The sequence below is a fragment of the Sus scrofa genome, chromosome 13 (assembly GCF_000003025.6).
Source record: "Sus scrofa isolate TJ Tabasco breed Duroc chromosome 13, Sscrofa11.1, whole genome shotgun sequence".
In the NCBI taxonomy this organism is placed as follows: domain Eukaryota; kingdom Metazoa; phylum Chordata; class Mammalia; order Artiodactyla; family Suidae; genus Sus; species Sus scrofa.
The window spans coordinates 66,019,430-66,038,305 of NC_010455.5; the positions used below are offsets into that span (position 1 = coordinate 66,019,430).

The 18,876-nt window shown below is 51.4% G+C and overlaps 1 protein-coding gene across 12 annotated transcripts; it reads left to right on the plus strand.

The window, feature by feature from the left end:
* Positions 1,618–18,017, plus strand: BRPF1 (bromodomain and PHD finger containing 1). Of its 12 annotated transcripts, none has more exons than XM_003483211.4 (14): positions 1,620–2,272; positions 4,175–4,783; positions 8,670–9,629; positions 10,590–10,752; positions 11,143–11,274; positions 11,650–11,796; positions 12,559–12,868; positions 13,190–13,513; positions 13,819–14,103; positions 14,586–14,733; positions 15,582–15,718; positions 15,821–15,939; positions 16,287–16,441; positions 17,164–18,017. In XM_003483211.4, the coding sequence occupies exons 2-14, from the start codon at positions 4,185–4,187 to the stop codon at positions 17,345–17,347; spliced, it is 3,663 nt and encodes a 1,220-aa protein (XP_003483259.1). In that variant the 5' UTR covers positions 1,620–2,272; positions 4,175–4,184; the 3' UTR covers positions 17,348–18,017. The 12 variants fall into 12 exon arrangements, with proteins under 12 accessions (XP_020924962.1, XP_020924960.1, XP_013837406.1 ...); XM_001928385.6 differs by having other exon boundaries at positions 1,621–2,272; positions 11,650–11,778; positions 17,164–18,002; XM_005669760.3 differs by having other exon boundaries at positions 1,870–2,272; positions 11,650–11,778; positions 13,193–13,513; positions 17,164–18,006.

Here is an 18,876-nt window from a genome sequence, read left to right on the forward strand (position 1 = left end):
GGAACTCCCAGTTTATCCCCATTCTAACACACATTCATCTAACATTTCTTCAGATACTCTTCAAAGTGCATCTTTATGTGTGTACATTTCTCCTGAGAAGAGAAGCACATAGCTTTTATCAGATTCTCAAAGGGGTTCCTGACCTCAAAAGGGATCAGTTTTAAGATGATTCTGTATAACTCTGCTCTAATCCATCTAGCCTGAGTTATTTGAGTGAGGATAATAAAAAAGCTGATATTTTCTTTGAGTATTCACTACATATCAACACTATGTGAGAGTTCTCTTGTGGCCCAGAGGTTGAAGGACCAGCAGCAGTTTAGGTAGCTGCTATGGTGCAGGTGCAATCCCTGGCCTGGGAACTTCAACATGTCAGTGTGGCCAAAAACATCCCACTGTGCTATGTGATTTACGAGCATCGTATTATTCAATCCTCACAACAATCCTGTGAGGTAAGCACTATTTTATCTCTATTATACACATGGAACTGAGGTTCAGAGAATTTGTCATTTACTGAAGAGAACCCATCAGTTTGACTTCAGATCCCGAGATCTTAACCAGCAAATCTTTTCGTGAAGTGTCCATTTTACGAGGATGTTTGGGGGAAGATATTGAATATGTAAACACATACTTTACAGTGGATTGAATGCAAGGTTTGTATTAAGGTAAAATAGAACCTTCCAGATGATTTGGGCTTTGCCCCAGAACCCTGGAAGACCCTTTAACTCTCCTCTTTGATGGCAAAACTGGAGAGGCTCAGCCCAGGTATTGTTTAGCTAGTGGACTCTTCTTGGCACCCAAGTTCTCCGAAGCGCCCGGGAACTGACCAGTAGAGTTGTGGCACTCCGCTTTACAAATAAGCAATATGAGGTAAGAAGAATTTAACAACCTGCTCAAATTCACATATCTGCTAAGTGGCCCAGTCACATTCAAACCAGCTCTGTTTTGACACCATCTTCCAACCGGCGACCCGTAGCCATGAAGCATTTCTCCATCAAGCTACAGGGCTCCTAGCATCTGAATCCTATTATACCGTGCAAAAGCCCTTTCACACCCGACCGGCCTTCTCCACCGCCCCAATCTGGCTGCTACTTTCAAATGCACACCTTTTCTCCAGCCCTGCCCCTTTACCTTTTCCAAGCCCCGCCCATTCCCTTCAGTCTCGCTTCCGTTTTTCCCAGCTCTATTCTTTCTCCCTAAACCAGCTCCAAGTTTCAGGCCTATCCAAAACCCCGCCCTTTCTTTCCTATGGCCCACTCTTCTGTTTAGTCCCACCCTTTAACCCCCGCCCAGTTCAACCCCTATTCTCCTTACTGGGGCCTGCTTTACAGATGGCCCCGCCCACTCCCCGCAAACCCCGCCCCGTAGACTGGTTTATCCTCTTCCAGCCCCGCCCCGCCCTCACCCGTAACTCCAGGTCCCCCTTAGGCTCCAGCCCGCGTCCCTCTTGGTCCTGGCCCTGCCCCCAGCCCCGCCCCGTGGCTCCGGCCCCGCCTCGCCGCCTTCCTCGGAGACCAAGGCCAGGTCCCTACCGCAGCCGCGGCGCCAGGAGGGAGGGAGGGAGGGCTAGGGGATGGGGAGGGGGCGGGGGGGCAGGAGGCGGAGGGGGAAGGGAGAAGGGCGGGCTCCTCACGCCCAGTCCCGCGCTCACCGTCCGTGACCGCAGATTCGCTACAAACGGCCCTACCAATCCGGATCCCGAGTACTTCAATTTCAGTCTCCAGAAACTCAACTCTAAGATGGAGGTGCTAGAAGAGCACTGTGGGGTATCCAGGGGCCTTCCGAATCCTAAAGAATGGCCTCTCGAGCCTCAGCGGGCGGGAGGGGATCTGTGGCGAAAGTGCAGGTCGGCAGCGCCGCGGCTACGCATTTACCCTGCGCAGACGCCGTCGCCGCCGCTGCTGCCGCCGCCGCTGCCACTGCCTTTGCCGCCACCGTCTCTGCTGCCGCCGTCCCCGCGTTGCCTCCGGGAACCTCTTTTGTTCCAGCAGCGTCGGGTCCCGAGGCCAGGCAACCTAGGGGTTCTCGAAAGGGGCGGCGGCCGCCGGAATTGAGACACCCGGGCGCCGGCGGGACTGGGAGCGGCAGGGGTCAGCGCGGGAATCCCAGGGAGCCGGACCAGAGCGTGGGGCGGCAGGGGGCCGGGGTGGCGAGGTCTGCAGTCTCTGGAGTTGGGGCTTCCCCTCCCCGGCCCGTCTTTCCCCGCTGGCCTCCCCAAGTGGGGTCGGAGCCCCGGCGGGCGCCCCCGGCGATGAGCCCGGACTCGAGGTGGCCGGTGAGTGCGAGCCTGGGACCCGGGCGGGAGTGGCCAGCCGGGAAGGGGTAGGCTGCTTTCGTGGGGCGCGCACCGGGCTCCCCGGCCCGAGTGCCCTCGGGCCACTCCAGCCCGGAGAACTGACAGAGCGTTCGCTTCCAGCCGGCAACCCGAGGTAACAGTGTATCCTCCGGGGCTGCCTAGGGCTGCCTGGGCCAATGGCAGGAGGGGAACCTTGTTTAACTTGTTACACTTCGACAAAGGGGAAACGTCGCCGCATCCGGGAGAGGGCTGCGGGCACCGCCTGGGCCTGGCCTGATCCCTCTGGCCTCCGCCCCCTACTTCCTCCAGCCCCCTGAGCGCCTGGGGCAGATACCGCCGCCAAACCCCTGAGCCTGGGGCCCTCCCCAGGGGCTTTCAGGTCTAAGTTCCCGAGTCTCTTCACTGTGTTTCTGCTGCTGAGTCCCAGCGGGACATTTGTCGGAGCTCTGTGCTACTTGGGGAACCTGGGCAGCAGAGCTGCAGCGTTCACCAGGGACCCATCATTGAAAGAGGAGAGCTTGTTTGTGCTTCGATTGGTTTGTGTTTAAAGACAGCTACAGGTAGGAAGTAGGAGCGAGTTGAAGGAGTAGTTTAACTGATAAGGCAGTCAGAGGCTTTGACAGAGGCTGGAGCAGCTCACTAGCTTGGTTAGGTCGCAGAGAGGAGCCAAGAGGTATAACTATTAGTGAGGGAGCTCAGGGTGGCTTTACTTGGAATGATGCCAAGCCCATAGTTAAATTGTTGGACTCAGCTAGGCCTGGAGAAATTGGGGCAGTCTCTGACCAAGCTGGGCTTCCTGAGGGCTAGTGCCATCTGCTGTCTCCGCTCACCCAGGAACATTGGAGAGGAGGAAGGGAGGGTTCTGAGGACCAGCATGGAGTTGAGTGTGCCTGGACTGTCATGTCCCTGTTTGTACCCTTAGAGCCCAGTACCACTCCCAGGGCCAGGGCATAGGTTTAGCCTAAAGACCTCAGCAATGAACTAATTCTATGATCCAGTGGTTTCTGCTGGAGTCCAGGGCCCAAATCATTGGCTACCCATTCAAACTTCTGCATGGGAAGATACTAGTTTCATCCATCTCTCTCGGCTCCAGACCTGGTGGTTCCCTCATTTAGCTATTCATTCAACAGGTCATTTATTCATTTGCCAAAACTACACTACATGCTAGGTACTGGGGACATAGAGGTGGGTAGATTCTAGGGTTTGCATCGCACAGCTCCCAGTCTAGTAGGAGAGGCAGAGAACTTCCAATGTGATGAGTTCCTTGGTGGAGGTGAGGATGAAATGTGGAAACAGCTCCGCATGGGAGAGACAAAGTCCTAACAGAAGTTACATTTGAGCCACATTTTGAAGAATGAGTTGGAGCTCACTAATCAGAGAGGATGGAAGTCATTCTAAATAGAGATTCTCTTGCAGGAATGAGAGGCTACAACATTCAGGGCGTGGCAGGTTGCCCTGGGTAGACAGAAATACATCTATAACTGATGAAAAAAAGAATCTAGAAAGGAGGACTGGGGCAAAATGGTGAAGGGAGCACCCTGAATGTCATCATAAGGAATTTGGACACTACCTGGAAATAAGTGGGGAGTATTAGGAGGCTTTTAATCAAGAGACTGACATGATTGTTGATACTTGGTGGAAAGATCATTCTGTGCACATGATGTGAGATTAGGCTAGAAGAATTGAGAGACACAGGGAAGGATGACCAGGCAAGAGGTGATAAGGCCCAGACCATGGCCACAGTGTGGAGGAGGGTGGCATTTGTTGATGCTGTGGAGGTGGGCTGGTCAGGACCCTTGGGGAGAAGGAGGGCTGGAGAGAGTGAAGTGGGTGGCCAGAAACTTTTCCCTGGGCCTAAGCTAATTGATCTGTACATTCTAGATGTGACAGCATGGGGGTGGACTTTGACGTGAAGACTTTCTGCCACAACTTGCGGGCAACTAAGCCACCCTATGAATGCCCCGTGGAGACTTGCCGCAAGGTCTACAAGAGTTACAGTGGTATTGAGTACCACCTGTACCACTATGACCACGACAACCCACCACCCCCACAGCAGACTCCACTCCGAAAGCACAAGAAGAAGGGGCGCCAGTCACGCCCAGCCAACAAGCAGTCACCCAGCCCCTCAGAGGTATCCCAGTCACCCAGCCGTGAGGTGATGAGTTATGCACAGGCCCAGCGCATGGTAGAGGTGGACCTGCATGGCCGAGTCCATCGCATCAGCATCTTTGACAACCTGGATGTGGTGTCAGAGGATGAGGAGGCGCCTGAGGAGGCCCCTGAAAATGGCAGCAATAAGGAGAACACTGAGACACCGGCTGCTACTCCCAAGTCAGGCAAGCATAAGAACAAGGAGAAGCGCAAGGACTCCAACCATCACCACCACCACAATGCTTCTGCGAGCACCACTCCCAAGCTGCCAGAGGTGGTGTACCGGGAGTTGGAGCAGGATACCCCTGATGCTCCACCTCGTCCAACTTCTTATTACCGGTAAGGCTACCTCCACCTCCTAACTCTGGAAAACTGGTCAAGTAGGGTTCAGGAGCCACAGATAGGTGACAGGCAGCAGATAGGAGAGTGGCAGGGGTAAAGAATAGCAGAAGCACACTGGTCCTGCAAGGGCAGTGAGAGGAAAAGTGTCCCAGCTAATGATGATGGCACTTGCTGTATACTGCTAATGATGCCAGGCCCTGCACTGGGTGCTGGAAAAGGACCAGACTTAGGAAAAGTCACATGCCAGTAGATAGTTGAACTGGGATTCAAAACCAGGTTCCTCTGACTCCAGAGCTGTAATGTTTCTGCAATATCAGAAACTCCCAGTTTTTTGTTCCTAATCCTTTCTCTGTGTGACCTTGGGAAAGGCATGCAGCTTCTGGAGTTCCAGTGACCATGTCTGCAGAGTAGGTAAAATATTTCTCTGCCAGCTTAAAGCACAAGAAGACTAGGGATACTCATTTCATATGGTCCTAAAAGCAACTTGTAAATCTGCAGAAGTAATTTTCCCATTACTTGTCCTGTTATTGTTACCCATCCTTTAGCATGCATAAGCAGTGTTTTCATCACCTGTTTTGTACTCCTCCAAGAACCCTTTTATTTGTTTCATTTAATTGTTTGTTGGTATCCCACATCCTTCCAAAAATTGACTTCTAATAAAGTCATAGGCATAAGGCTAAATTCCTTTAATATGAGGTAAAAAAATAAAGAGATGGGGGAAGTATGGTGTAAAACCACATACAGAAACCCTAACTGAAGGATGATACAAAAAACATGTATAAAACCTCTCTGAGAGTCTTGACACCAAGCCAAAAAGGATATTTGGGTTAGTTAAGGAGTACTCTTTGGTATTAGCTAATCAAGTGGCCTGATCTTTGACAAAGACTTGTTAAAAAGGTTTTTATAAGAAAGGTAGTTTTTACCAAAAGTTCAACCCATATGATATACTAAATCTCAGTTCTTGGAGTTACCACTAGGTTCTCAAGTTGCTGCAGAGGCGTGGGTACAATCCCTAGCCCAGGAACATCCATATGCCTTAGGTATGGCAAACAAAACCAAAACAAACAAACAAACAAAAAAAAAAACAACACAAACTTCAGTTCTTTAAAAGCAAATCTTTAGGAACCCAACATTGGCCCCAGTGTGTCACAATCCTTGCCCCCCATCCCCTGCCACCCCATTCACATGTCACCTAGTCTCCTCCCTCCTTCCTTTCATCTGTCCAGCCAAGCTCCACCTCCTTCTGGCTTTCCACTGGCTCTCTTCTCTGTTAGTACTGACTGCCATGCCCACCCCCAACACACAGACCACTTTCTGGGCCTGTCCTCTCTCCCAGTGGCTCTTCAGCACTCTCTGCTCCGGTAGGCAGCCCAGCCCAGCTCTTCTTTCCCTTTTCTTCCTCTCTCCACTCAGATTCACTCTTCCCTCTTGGTGATCAGATCTGTTCTCCAGGCAGCAGATCTCAGCTGGTGCACTGCAATCAGTTGGGAGGTGTGTTGCATGTAATTTGTTACTACTGTTAGCAGAACTGCCCATTTTAGAAATGATTTGCTTTCAATAAGATGGGAGAAGATTTGAGGTCATCTCTCTAATAACACTTCTTTCTCTTGCTCATCTCCGATACTCTTTCTTACGGGAGGAGAGAGGGTTGGAGTGTAAACTGGTGTGCCAGGAATTGTACAGGACATCCAGCCTCCCTTATCTGTGCCAGAGCCTATAATCTGGGTGCACTGTGGGATGTGTTTTGCCCCATCACATAACGTCACATGTGTCACGGCAGAGAAAAGGTTTAGAGTTGGTGCCAAGGCCTGGAAGGGGCCAGATGGTTCACACCAGCCCTGAGCCACACCCTTATTCAAGGATAAAGATGTAGTCACCTTGGGGAAGAGGTAAAGGGCTAAGGAAGAAGCTACTTGTGATAGTAAGTAGAGCATTTTAGTCTCTCCTCCCTTCCACCCACAAAATGTCTTTCAAATGAACAACACTGAGCGTTTTGTGTGGTGAATCAGACAAGGACCTTGCCTCATCCACTAGTGGAGGAGTTAAGACACATAATAGTTATAAAAATATAAGCGGGGTGGGTCAGAGCTATACAAAAGCTAATAATAAAGCTGACATTTATTTAGTACTTGCTCCACACCAGGTACTGTTCTGAGCACTTGTATTCTCTTATTTAATGTTCACAACAGCTGTGTGAGATAGGTTCGCATTAGCATCACCACACAGATGTGGAAAGCAAGGCCCAGTGAGTTAGCTCACTTGTCTGCTGTCATACAGAGCATGTGCTTGCCTGGCCTGCTCTAGCCCCCAGGGCCCTTGTGGAGCGGGTAAGGGCAAGAACTAATGTTTATTTAAGGCCTGCTGTGTGCCACTTGATTTAGCCCATTTGTTTTTGTAATTCCATTTAATCCTGACAGCATCTTTAGGAGTAAATAGTATTGTCCTCATTCTATCATTAATAAAGCTGAGGTTCAGAAAACAGCATTTCTCTGGTAGCTCAGTGGGCTAAGGATCCAGCATTGTCACTGCTGTGGCCCTGGTTGCTGTGGTGTGAGTTCAACCCTGGCCTGGTAACTTCCACACACTGCGGGTGCGGCCAAAAAAAGATAAAAGGAAACAGCAGTGATATCCTGAAGGTCACAAAGTAGCAGAGCCAAGATCAAAGCCCTTTTCTTTCCCTTGTAGCCTTCCATTGCCCCCATACTAGAGTCAGACCACCTGGAACATGCATGGCAATGGGGTGGGAAGTCTGCTCTGGATCCCAGGCACCTGGAGCCATCCTCAGCTTCTGTCCTGCTGGCCCACTGAGTGCTGTGGGGTAAAGTTTGAGTCCTAGGTCTGCCACTTCCTGGTTGTATGACCTATCTGTGTTGGGCAGTTAACTTCTCAGAGCTTTAGTTTCCTTATCTGCAAAGTGAGGGTGATAAGGACATTGACCCTATGGCTGTCCTATGGGAAAATAAATGTGATGACTTAGCACAATGCCTAGCTCAGAGTAAATGCTCATTAAATCTTAGCTCTTATGATTGTTAAGTCCCAAGGCTATCCAGAGAGCAAAGAGTACCTAGAGTTTTGAGAGAGCCCTGAGCTGATGCTGGCACCAGCTGACAGAAGATCCACAGCACCTCCATTCAGGACATAGCCAGCCGGTGCTAAAATAAATATAATTTGCAAGTGATAACTGAGGACCTTCCTTACCCTGCCTCTTTGCACCATCACCCAGACCATCCCAGTAATGGGTCCTAGCTGCCCCATCCTCCCTTCAGAAATCCAGCTGAGCCTCTGCACCTCAAATGAGACAGTGTAACCACTAGGACACGAGCTCTGGAATTGGCATGCCTGGGTTTGTATCCTGGCTCTGCGTCTTTCACAAGAGGGCCAGGACAGGTGATTAAACATCCCCCCCAAAAAAGTTAGGTTCCCTTTTATGCAAAACAGGAATGATTATAGGACCTATAGTACCTGGGGTAAAAATGAGGATAGAATAAGACAACATATATGTAAAGGCACAGGCCTGGAATAGAATAAGTGCTCAGCAGATGTAACCCATTGTATTTTTTTTTTTTTTTTTTTTTTGTCTTTTGAGGGCTTCACCTGAGGCACATGGATGTTCCCAGGCCAGGGGTCCAATTGGAGCTACAGCTGCTGGCCTACGCCACAGCCAAAACCATGTGGGATCCAAGCCGAGTCTGCAACCTACACCACAGCTCACAGCAATGCCAGATCTTTAACCCACTGACTGAGGCCACGGATTGAATCCACAACCTCATGGTTCCTAGTCAGATTCGTTTCTGCTGAGCCATGACGGAAACTCCAATAACCCATCGTCTTTAAGGGAGGGAAATCTCACCTTATGATGCTGAGCTGCCTGTGTGCACTGCAGGTACATCGAAAAGTCAGCAGAAGAGCTAGATGAGGAAGTAGAGTATGACATGGACGAGGAGGACTACATCTGGTTGGATATCATGAACGAGCGGCGGAAGACGGAGGGTGTGAGTCCCATTCCACAGGAGATCTTTGAGTACTTAATGGACCGGCTGGAGAAAGAGTCCTACTTTGAAAGTCACAATAAAGGCGACCCCAATGCACTAGTGGATGAGGATGCTGTGTGCTGCATCTGCAATGATGGTGAGTGCCAGAACAGCAATGTCATCCTCTTCTGTGACATGTGCAACCTGGCTGTGCACCAGGAGTGCTACGGTGTCCCCTACATCCCTGAGGGCCAGTGGTTGTGCCGCCGCTGCCTGCAGTCACCCTCCCGTGCTGTGGATTGCGCCCTGTGCCCCAATAAGGGTGGTGCCTTCAAGCAGACAGATGATGGGCGCTGGGCCCACGTGGTGTGTGCCCTATGGATCCCTGAGGTCTGCTTTGCCAACACGGTCTTCCTGGAGCCTATTGACAGCATCGAACACATCCCGCCAGCTCGCTGGAAGCTAACCTGCTACATTTGCAAACAGCGAGGCTCAGGGGCCTGTATCCAGTGCCACAAGGCCAACTGCTACACAGCCTTCCATGTGACATGTGCCCAGCAGGCCGGCCTTTACATGAAGATGGAGCCTGTGCGGGAGACAGGCGCCAACGGCACCTCCTTCAGCGTCCGCAAGACTGCCTACTGCGACATCCACACACCCCCTGGTTCAGCACGCCGCCTGCCTGCCCTGTCCCACAGTGAGGGTGAGGAGGAGGAGGATGAGGAGGAGGATGAGGGTAAGAGTTGGAGCTCAGAGAAGGTCAAGAAGGCCAAGGCCAAGTCTCGGATCAAGATGAAGAAGGCACGGAAGATCCTGGCAGAGAAGCGGGCAGCAGCACCTGTGGTATCTGTGCCCTGCATCCCGCCACACAGGTATGGGGGGAGCAGGTGCACAGGCTATTGAGGGAAGAAGCCCTCTATCAGCCCTGATAGCTCCCTGAGTGGAGTGACAGGGTTGGGTTATCTTCTTCCTATCGGGAAGTACATAGACGTTTTGGTGGTTTTTTGGGGGTCGGGGCGGCGGGGGGGAAGAATGTCAAAAGAGATTAGCTGTTCCCAACTTTCCCATTAGGAACCAGAAACTTCAACTTTTACCTGGCAGACCTAACAGGTGTGTTTTTAAGTACCCTCCCTTTGATGGGGTGGTTTAAGTTAGGAAGAAAGAGGATGGAATAGCCACCAGCCACAATGAAAGAAATGGTCTGATTCTGAAGGAAGAAATGAAATGAAAAGGGGGGGAGGAAATGCCCAAGGAGTTGTGAAATGATTACTGCTACGAGTAAGTCCAAATGAGGGCTGCAGTCTTCAGTTAATTTTGACTCTTTTGTGCTATCCAGTCAGTTTCCTATAATTGACTGCTCTACAATAGTACCTCATCCTCAGGCTGAGTTGGGTATCCCAGGGTCAAGTAGAACTCTGGGCTGCAGTGACAAGAGCAGTCTTAGAGGCCAAGCTCCCTGACATTCTGGTGAACAGGGTTAGGGTCTGGCTTGGTGCTGGGAGCTTGGCTTTTTGTCTGCTGAGGTGCCATTGATGGCTGTTTGCTCCTTGTCTTAAGCCCAGTGTCATGGGCTTTTTTGACAACAGGTTTATTACTTATTCAACCCATCTCAGAAACTCTCATTGGGAGTTCCTTGGTGGCCTAGTGATTTAGGATCCAGTGTTGTCCCTGCTGTGGCTTGGGTCACTGCTGTGATGTGGGTTTGATCCCTGGCCTAGGAACTTCTGACTGTGGGTATGGCTAAGAAAAAGAAACTCATTGGCCAGAGACCCCTGCTCTGCTTGAGAAATTCAGGGCCCAAGAGATTTTTCTCTTTGCTCCCTGCTTCCCAGGCTCAGTAAAATCACTAACCGCCTGACCATCCAACGGAAGAGCCAGTTCATGCAGAGACTGCATAGCTACTGGACGCTGAAGAGGCAGTCACGGAATGGGGTCCCACTGCTCCGTCGCCTGCAGACACACCTGCAGTCTCAGAGGAACTGCGACCAAGTCGGGGTACTGTGTCAGATTCCCAGCTTTGGGAACTAGTGCCAGGAGGACGAGGACTGAGATTTGTGACTGTTAATTTCCAGTGTCTGAGGGCTCATTGGGCTGCTTTCCTTTTTTAAACTGGACCTCAAACCAGGCTCGGGATGAAATCCTTAACGCTTATCTTTAATACATTGTTCTTATGTGTTCATTCATTCGTAACAAGCATGTACTGTGAACTGACACTGTGCTGGGCCCAGAGGACACGTGGGTTGAAGAGCTTCTACTGTAGTTGGCGAGGCTCTCAATAAATCACTGTGCTCCCTCCTTGGCTTTACCTGTACCTTGACCCAAGTTTCCTGGGCTTTTCCCTTCTGGCTGTCTCATCAGCTCCTGATACCTCCTTTGTCTCTACAGAGAGATTCTGAGGATAAAAACTGGGCCCTTAAAGAACAGCTCAAGTCCTGGCAACGACTTCGGCATGACCTGGAGCGAGCACGGCTGCTGGTGGAGCTGATCCGCAAACGGGAGAAACTCAAAAGGGAGACGGTGAGTGCACTTGGGTCAGCTCTTTTTTCACAGTAGAGAAAACAGACCCAGGAAAAGAGAGAATAGGAAAAGCATGTGTCCCCTGGCCAGGAAGCAATAGGACTGGTGCAGGAGTCAGGTCTCCCAGAGCTCATGTGCTCTCAGGCCCCCCAGGTAGCGGAATATCACAGGAGAGCATGAATGGCTTCCTCAGCTATGTGATGCAGGTGGCTGGTACTGGAGTTCAAGGAAGGGAAAGTCCAGAGTAGTCAAGTATACCAGCTTTGGGGTGGGTGGGAAGGAAGACGAGTTCCCAAACCAGCTGCACCATCTCCTCAGACCCCTCTGCCGAGGGACTGGCCTCGGCCTGCCTGACTAGGCCTTTATGTGTGTCAGATCAAGGTCCAGCAGATTGCCATGGAGATGCAGCTGACCCCTTTCCTCATCCTCCTTCGAAAAACCTTGGAGCAGCTCCAAGAGAAGGACACAGGCAACATCTTCAGCGAGCCGGTCCCTCTGTCTGAGGTAACCGAATTGGACGAAGTAAGAATCCCTTCCCCTCACTCCATCTTCTTTCTGTTCCTCTCCCAGTTGGACCCCTGCTGCAGGTCTGGGCCAGGGACTAGGAGGGGACCTTGAAAAGAGGGGCTGGTGGCTCTGGGGCTCCAGGATGAACTGGAGCCACATGCATCACCTGGACTCTGTCTTGTCCCTGTCATACCCCAAAGGCCCAGAATGGGAGGCAATCTGCACTCCTTCCCCAGAGGCAGGGACTGAGTCTGCCATGTGAATAATCCCAGGGCAGGAAGACACTTTCCAGGTGCTGAACCCTAGAACGGAGAATTTAGAAGGCTCAGCACCTAAAGAACCATCTCTGAAGCCGTAGGTCCTGACTGGCAGACTCTTCTCTCTAAAAGGTATAAAATGAGAGGCCTGAGGTAGCAGCCTCCTTATAAGTCTTAATGATAAGTAAAAAGAACTATAGGAATGCAAGGTGGTGTTTTTCCCAGAGGATTTCCCTAGTCATTTTCTTACTAAAGCTACATGGCTCTAAGAGGTAGATATGGCTGTATTCCAGGCGAGGAAAAGAAGGCCCAGAGAGGTTAAGAGGCTTGCCAAGGTCACACAGCTTGTGACTAGAAAAGTCAGGACTAGAATCTAGCTTTCCATTCCTCTGTGCTGTATGCCTGCCTCTAACCATGGTGGGAGGAGTTTGCTGGATGCATTTCAAGGGGGGTGTTAGGACGGGTTCAAAGGGAATGAGGAGCATATCTCCACTTAGCTACACCTACCATATTCTCCCAGGTACCTGACTACCTAGACCACATCAAAAAGCCTATGGACTTTTTCACCATGAAGCAGAACTTGGAGGCTTACCGCTACCTGAACTTTGATGATTTTGAGGAGGACTTCAACCTCATCGTCAGCAACTGCCTCAAGTATAATGCCAAGGACACCATCTTCTACCGGGCGGCAGTGCGGCTCCGTGAGCAGGGTGGTGCTGTGCTCCGCCAGGCCCGGCGCCAGGCAGAAAAAATGGGCATTGACTTTGAGACGGGCATGCATATCCCCCACAGCCTGGCCGGAGACGAGGCCCCACACCACACCGAAGATGGTGGGTGATAAGTCACACACACATAGAGGCCAGTGCCAGGGATGAACAGCTTTCCAAAAGTCCCCTCCTGGGAGCAGGCAGTGTAGGCAGGAAACAACTAGGCTGAGCAGTGGCAAGCTATGCCCAGGAATGCTCTCCAAGAAGCCAGACTAGGTAAATGGATAGCAGTCCGTGCCATTCCACATCTTGGTGCTACTATGTTACAGCTGTTCTGGTGAGAAGCGAAGGGGAGAAGAGTGGGTTTCTTGTTGCCTGCCCAGGTTCAAGGGGCCCAGAGGACTGCCCTGAGTCTGACCTTTCACCCCTATCCCCACCCCCTAGCAGCAGAGGAAGAGGGGCTGGTCCTGCTGGAGAACCAGAAGTACCTGCCAGTGGAAGAGCAGCTGAAGGTGTTGCTTAAAGAGCTGGATGATGTGAAAGCCAGCAAGCAGAGTGTAGGCCGCTCCCGGCGTGCAAAGATGATCAAGAAAGAGATGACGGCACTGCGGCGGAAGCTTGCCCACCAGCGGGAAACTGGACGAGATGGGCCTGAGCGGCACGGCCCCTCCAGCCGGGGCAGCCTGACACCCCACCCCGCAGCCTGTGACAAGGATGGGCAGACAGACAGTGCCGCCGAGGAGAGCAGCAGCCAGGAGACAAGCAAAGGTCTGAACCCCATAGGCCAGCCAGACTTTGACTCTGCAGCACACACTCAGCCCCTGCCATCCCCCAGGCAGAGGTTCCTCCTGCACAGCTAGCTGCACTTTCTCCCTCATTCCCCAATCAGGTGCCTCTTAGCTGCCTCTCTGGCTATTTGTCTAAGAGACAATATTCCCCATTCCATGCCCCCCAGATTATCTCCCCAACTCTAGTTGGAGTTATGGGCCTAAACACCCAGGTCATGCCCTGGACATACTCCCTTCCCACATCAGGCCCCTCACCGATTCTCCTTCTCTCTTTCTCTGCTCCAGGCCTGGGTCCCAACATGTCCTCAACCCCCGCACATGAGGTGGGCAGGAGAACCTCAGTTCTGTTCTCCAAAAAGAACCCGAAGACAGCTGGACCGCCCAAGAGGCCGGGCCGGCCCCCCAAAAACCGGGAGAGCCAGATGACCCCCAGCCACGGAGGCAGTCCTGTGGGGCCCCCCCAGCTCCCCATCATGGGCTCCCTGCGCCAGCGCAAGCGGGGTAGGAGCCCTCGGCCCAGTTCGAGTTCAGACAGCGACAGTGATAAATCCACAGAAGACCCCCCAATGGGTGAGCCTCACCATCACCCAGTCCCTCAGTAGAGTGAGAAAAGCTGCCATCCTTCCCAATATAACTCCCACCTATCCTTTCATTTGCCCATAATTTGTCAGAGCTAGCAGGGCCCTTAGGAATCCCCTCATTTAACAGATGGGAAAACTGAAGCCCAGAGACACTGCCCCAGCTAGATTCCCTTCCAGGGCCCCCCCTCCATTGTATCACTTTACCTTTTCTCTTCTTATCCTCCTTGGGGAATCTCCATTAAGCCATTTGTGTCCGAAGGCCAGTAACTGCCAAGGGAAGTGCCAGGGGTGGGGCAGGGCTGTGGACAACTGTGGTGGACACTGCCCAGAGCTAGCTCTGCTGGCCAAGGTTGGAGGAATTTTCCAGCACAGAAGGGAATGCCAAGCTCTAAGTCCCTCTTACCCCCAGTAGATCTCAGAAATACATCTTCCTGACCGATTCCTTCCCTCCTCCCCCTCCCCCCAACCAAGACTTACCAGCCAATGGCTTCAGCGGTGGAAACCAGCCAGTAAAGAAGAGTTTCTTGGTATACCGTAATGACTGCAGCCTTCCCCGGAGCAGCTCAGACTCTGAGTCCAGCAGCAGTAGTAGCAGCAGCGCTGCCTCAGACCGGACCAGGTACCAGCCCTCCAGATCAAGGCCTGCCCCCGGGACGCCAGATTTCCCTATGGGGAGTAGGGTGGCAGCTATCTTAGCCTCAATTAAGATGGCTCAAACCACAGGTTCTCTGCAAAATAAATGGAATAGATGAGTGTCACCATAACTGAACGGAGGGGACCATCCTGGGTTAAGCTGATGTATAAGTACAGGGAACATAAACTCATGCCCTGTGGTCTGGATTTGATCTACAGACATATTTTGTTTGGCTAGCATGTTATTTATTTATTTATTTTAATTTTTTGTCTTTTTGCCTTTTCTAGGGCCGCTCCTACGGTATATGGAGGTTCCCAGGCTAAGGGTCCAGTCGCAGCTGCAGCCACTGGCCTACACCAGAGCCACAGCAACGCAGGATCCCAGCCGCGCCTGCAACCTACACCACAGCTCATGGCAATGCCGGATCCTTAACCCACTGAGCAAGGGCAGGGATCGAACCCGCAAGCTCATGGTTCCCAGTCGGATTCGTTAACCACTGTGCCAAGACGGGAACTCCCTAGCATGTTATTTAAAAAAAAAAAAAAAAAAAAATTCCAGAAGTGCCACATAAAATTCTCAGTTTCTGTATGTACTTTCAAAATCAAATCTGGCAATTCTGGCTGCTGTTGCCTTAAGACAGGGCATGTGTTCGTCACTGCTGCTAAATCCAGCACATTTTACCTAAATTACCCCCAAAGCCATTCAGTTTGAAATTGAAGTAGCCTCAGTTTTCCTAAAGTCTTAGACCCCCGAGTCTTAAAGAAGAGAGGACACCCATCATGACATTTCCCACTCCTCCCCTTCTTTGAGTTGAGTTTCTCTTTTGTCCACAGCACAACGCCTTCAAAACAAGGCCGGGGCAAGCCCTCCTTCTCTCGGGGCACGTTCCCAGAAGATAGCAGTGAAGATACCTCAGGCACTGAGAATGAGGCCTACTCCGTGGGCACTGGCCGCGGCGTGGGCCACAGCAGTAAGTACGCCTGCCCAAAGCCAGGGGTGCCGGGGGCCCAGAGTCAGGGCCATGCCAGACCCCTGGCTGCTGACCCGCCCCCTCTCTCCCATTCCTATGAAGTGGTAAGGAAGAGTCTGGGCAGGGGAGCTGGCTGGCTGTCGGAGGATGAGGACTCCCCGCTGGATGCTCTGGACCTGGTGTGGGCCAAATGCCGAGGGTATCCATCGTACCCAGCTCTGGTAGGCTTCCACTTTTCTTGTCATACCCCTTGCCTTCCAACCCCAGAACACAAACTCAAAAATTAGCAGATTTTTCCTACTCTCTGCTGAGGTGCAGAGCACAGGGGTCTTTGGCAGATAGACACTTAGAGGTCCCTGGTTAGTTTCCCCATCTCTTTTTCTTCCTTTTGCCACTTGGGCTCTGAAATAGTTTAGCATGGGAAGAAGCCAAGGGTTAGCATTGCAGCCTTAGTAGCATGATAACCTTTTTCTGTCCTCACTTCAGAGGTGGTCTCCACATTCTCAGATAGGGTAATCTTTGGGGAAGGAGGAGACTGAACTAAGTCAAGGTGTTATTACACCCTCAGATCATTGATCCAAAGATGCCCCGGGAAGGTATGTTCCACCATGGGGTTCCCATCCCTGTGCCCCCACTGGAGGTGCTGAAACTTGGGGAACAGATGACCCAGGAAGCCCGAGAGCATCTCTACCTCGTCCTCTTCTTTGACAACAAGCGAACCTGGTAAGCAAAGAGGGGAGCATTTGCCATGACTCACAGCCACAGATGCAACCCTGAGTATGGGGCCAGGCTGCCAGGGAACTCTAGCAGCTGACAGCCCAGACTGTCATAAATCAGTGGGGGAAGGACCTAGATCTTTAGACAAAAGGGTCGTATTGACCATGAGTATGAGAGACTGAATGGGCAGCAGCTGATAAACAGCAGTAGCTAGAAACCAAAGGATTATCAGTGACTGTGACAAATGTGGGGGTGGCTACCCACCCAGATTCAGGTAGCTTCTAGACTTAGTTTTTCCACCTCCGCCTCATAGTGACAAATGGAGATATAGCAGGCATAATCATTCAGGCTCTGAATCCTGTTCTGTCACTTTCATGTATGTAATCTTTTGTTGTTATTGTCTGCAGATAATATTTAATATCAGTTAAGTCTGCCTGGAGCCTCTGGGATAGGGTACTTATTTCAGGTTGGGATAGGCCTCTTTTTACACCCATAAATACCCTGTGGTTATCCCTCAGTAAGACTGTTGACTGGGCTCTTTTCATCGCTAGACTGTGAGCAGTTCCATAAGGGCAGGGACTGCATCTCTCAGTTTCTCTTACCTCCCACCAGAGCCTGGCCCAGAGTTGGCACTCAAGAGGTGTTTTTGAATGAATGAATAAGTAAGGAAGGCCGGTGCTTGTTGCTCTCCCAGAGATAACTTTTCTGATCCTCACTTCATCCTACAGGCAGTGGCTGCCCAGAACTAAGCTGGTTCCTCTGGGCGTGAACCAGGACCTTGACAAGGAGAAGATGCTGGAGGGCCGCAAATCCAACATCCGCAAGTCAGTACAGATTGCCTACCACAGGGCTCTGCAGCACCGCAGCAAGGTGCAAGGCGAGCAGAGCAGCGAAACCAGCGATAGTGACTAATACTGCCCAGAACAACCCAGCCTACAGTGCCCTGCCACCTCTCTCCTCCCCTTTGCTCACTGTCCTGGAGTGGCATCGGCCTCTGCACTGACTCATTCCTGGTCTTGGGGCCAGTCTCAGGGGAAGCTGGGTGGGGGAGGTCCCTCCCGCCCTGAGTGCAGCTGGACTGTACAGAACACTCCAAGGGCCCATGGTGGCTCTGCGCAATGAGAGGAGAGGTCCTACAGGCCAGAAAGCTCCAGAGACCTCACGGCATTGCAGTGCAAGGTGGTGGGCCAAGGTTAGGACACTGTGTAAACAGGCCATCCCACCACCTGCCTGCTTGTGCCAGGAGAATCCTAACTGCCTAGTGGCCTGAGGCCCCTGAGGTGGTGAGGTGAGCGGGCATCTGCCCAGCCTAGCAGTGGGATTGATGTCTGTCCAGCCCGGAAGAGGGGCACTAGGTGACCCCCTCCCCTGCTGTTGTAAATACTGTAATTAGCGGAGAATTTAAATTATTCTCATTTGTAACTGCGTTTCCGGGTCGCGCCAGAGTCATTTGGTACTAAAAATCCTGGGGCCTGTCCCCACTTCCCTTCTTCCCATAGATTTCCCTCTCCTTTCAAACTGGTTTGTATTTATTTCAAAGGAAGAAAATATATTGATTCTTAGAAAATAAATGGTCTGTTTGGAATTCTTGGTTCTTGCCTTCTGCCAGGGCAAAGGGATAAAAGGTTCTCTCCCCCAGGGATGGTAAATAATTGGCCCCAAGCGGTTGCTTGTTGCTGTGTCTGCTGCATTTGTTAAGACAATAGCAAAAATAATGTGACAGCTCCCGTTCTCCATGAACTTAACTAAGTGGTAGACCCTGTGCTGAAGCACTTTTAGATAGTTTTGTATAATCCTTGAAGTAACTTTGGGCAAAGTTAATAGGGCACTTATCTCCACAAAGACATACATTGAGGTTTAGAAACATTAAGTAACTTGCCTAAGTCCCTACATCTGGGAAGTCACAGAGGTAGGATTTGCCTCTCTGCAATGCTTGCCCTTTAAACAGCATGCCAAACTGCTGGAAAAGTCTAGTGCCTGTTTCTAGTGGACTCCAGGTGCTTCAAGTTCTTTGCCAGTTGGATGGTCCAAGTACTTCTTTACAGTGGCTATAGCTGTGACCTTCCCTGTTTAGCTGCGGACTGAGCAGGAATGCAAAAGGTTACTCTTCATTCATTCCCAACCCTGACACCTCTTCTGATTTCAACATTTATTGAAGGAAAGCCCTCCAAGTCTGGGCACCTATGAGCTGGCCTGCCTACAGGTGAGAGGGCTACAGGCAAGCAGCTGTCCCTGCCTTGCAGCTACTGAGCAGGGCAATGGAGATGCTGCCAGGCTCTGTGGGTGGGTGGACACTGACAGATCAGCTGCCAGGCTCATTATTCAGATGCAGGAACCAAATATCACTACGCAGGGGAAAAACCACCCAAAGACAGTTCTTTGTCTCCTTGATTTTTAACTTTTTCCAGAATGGAAGAAGTTGCATGACACATCCTTCCTGG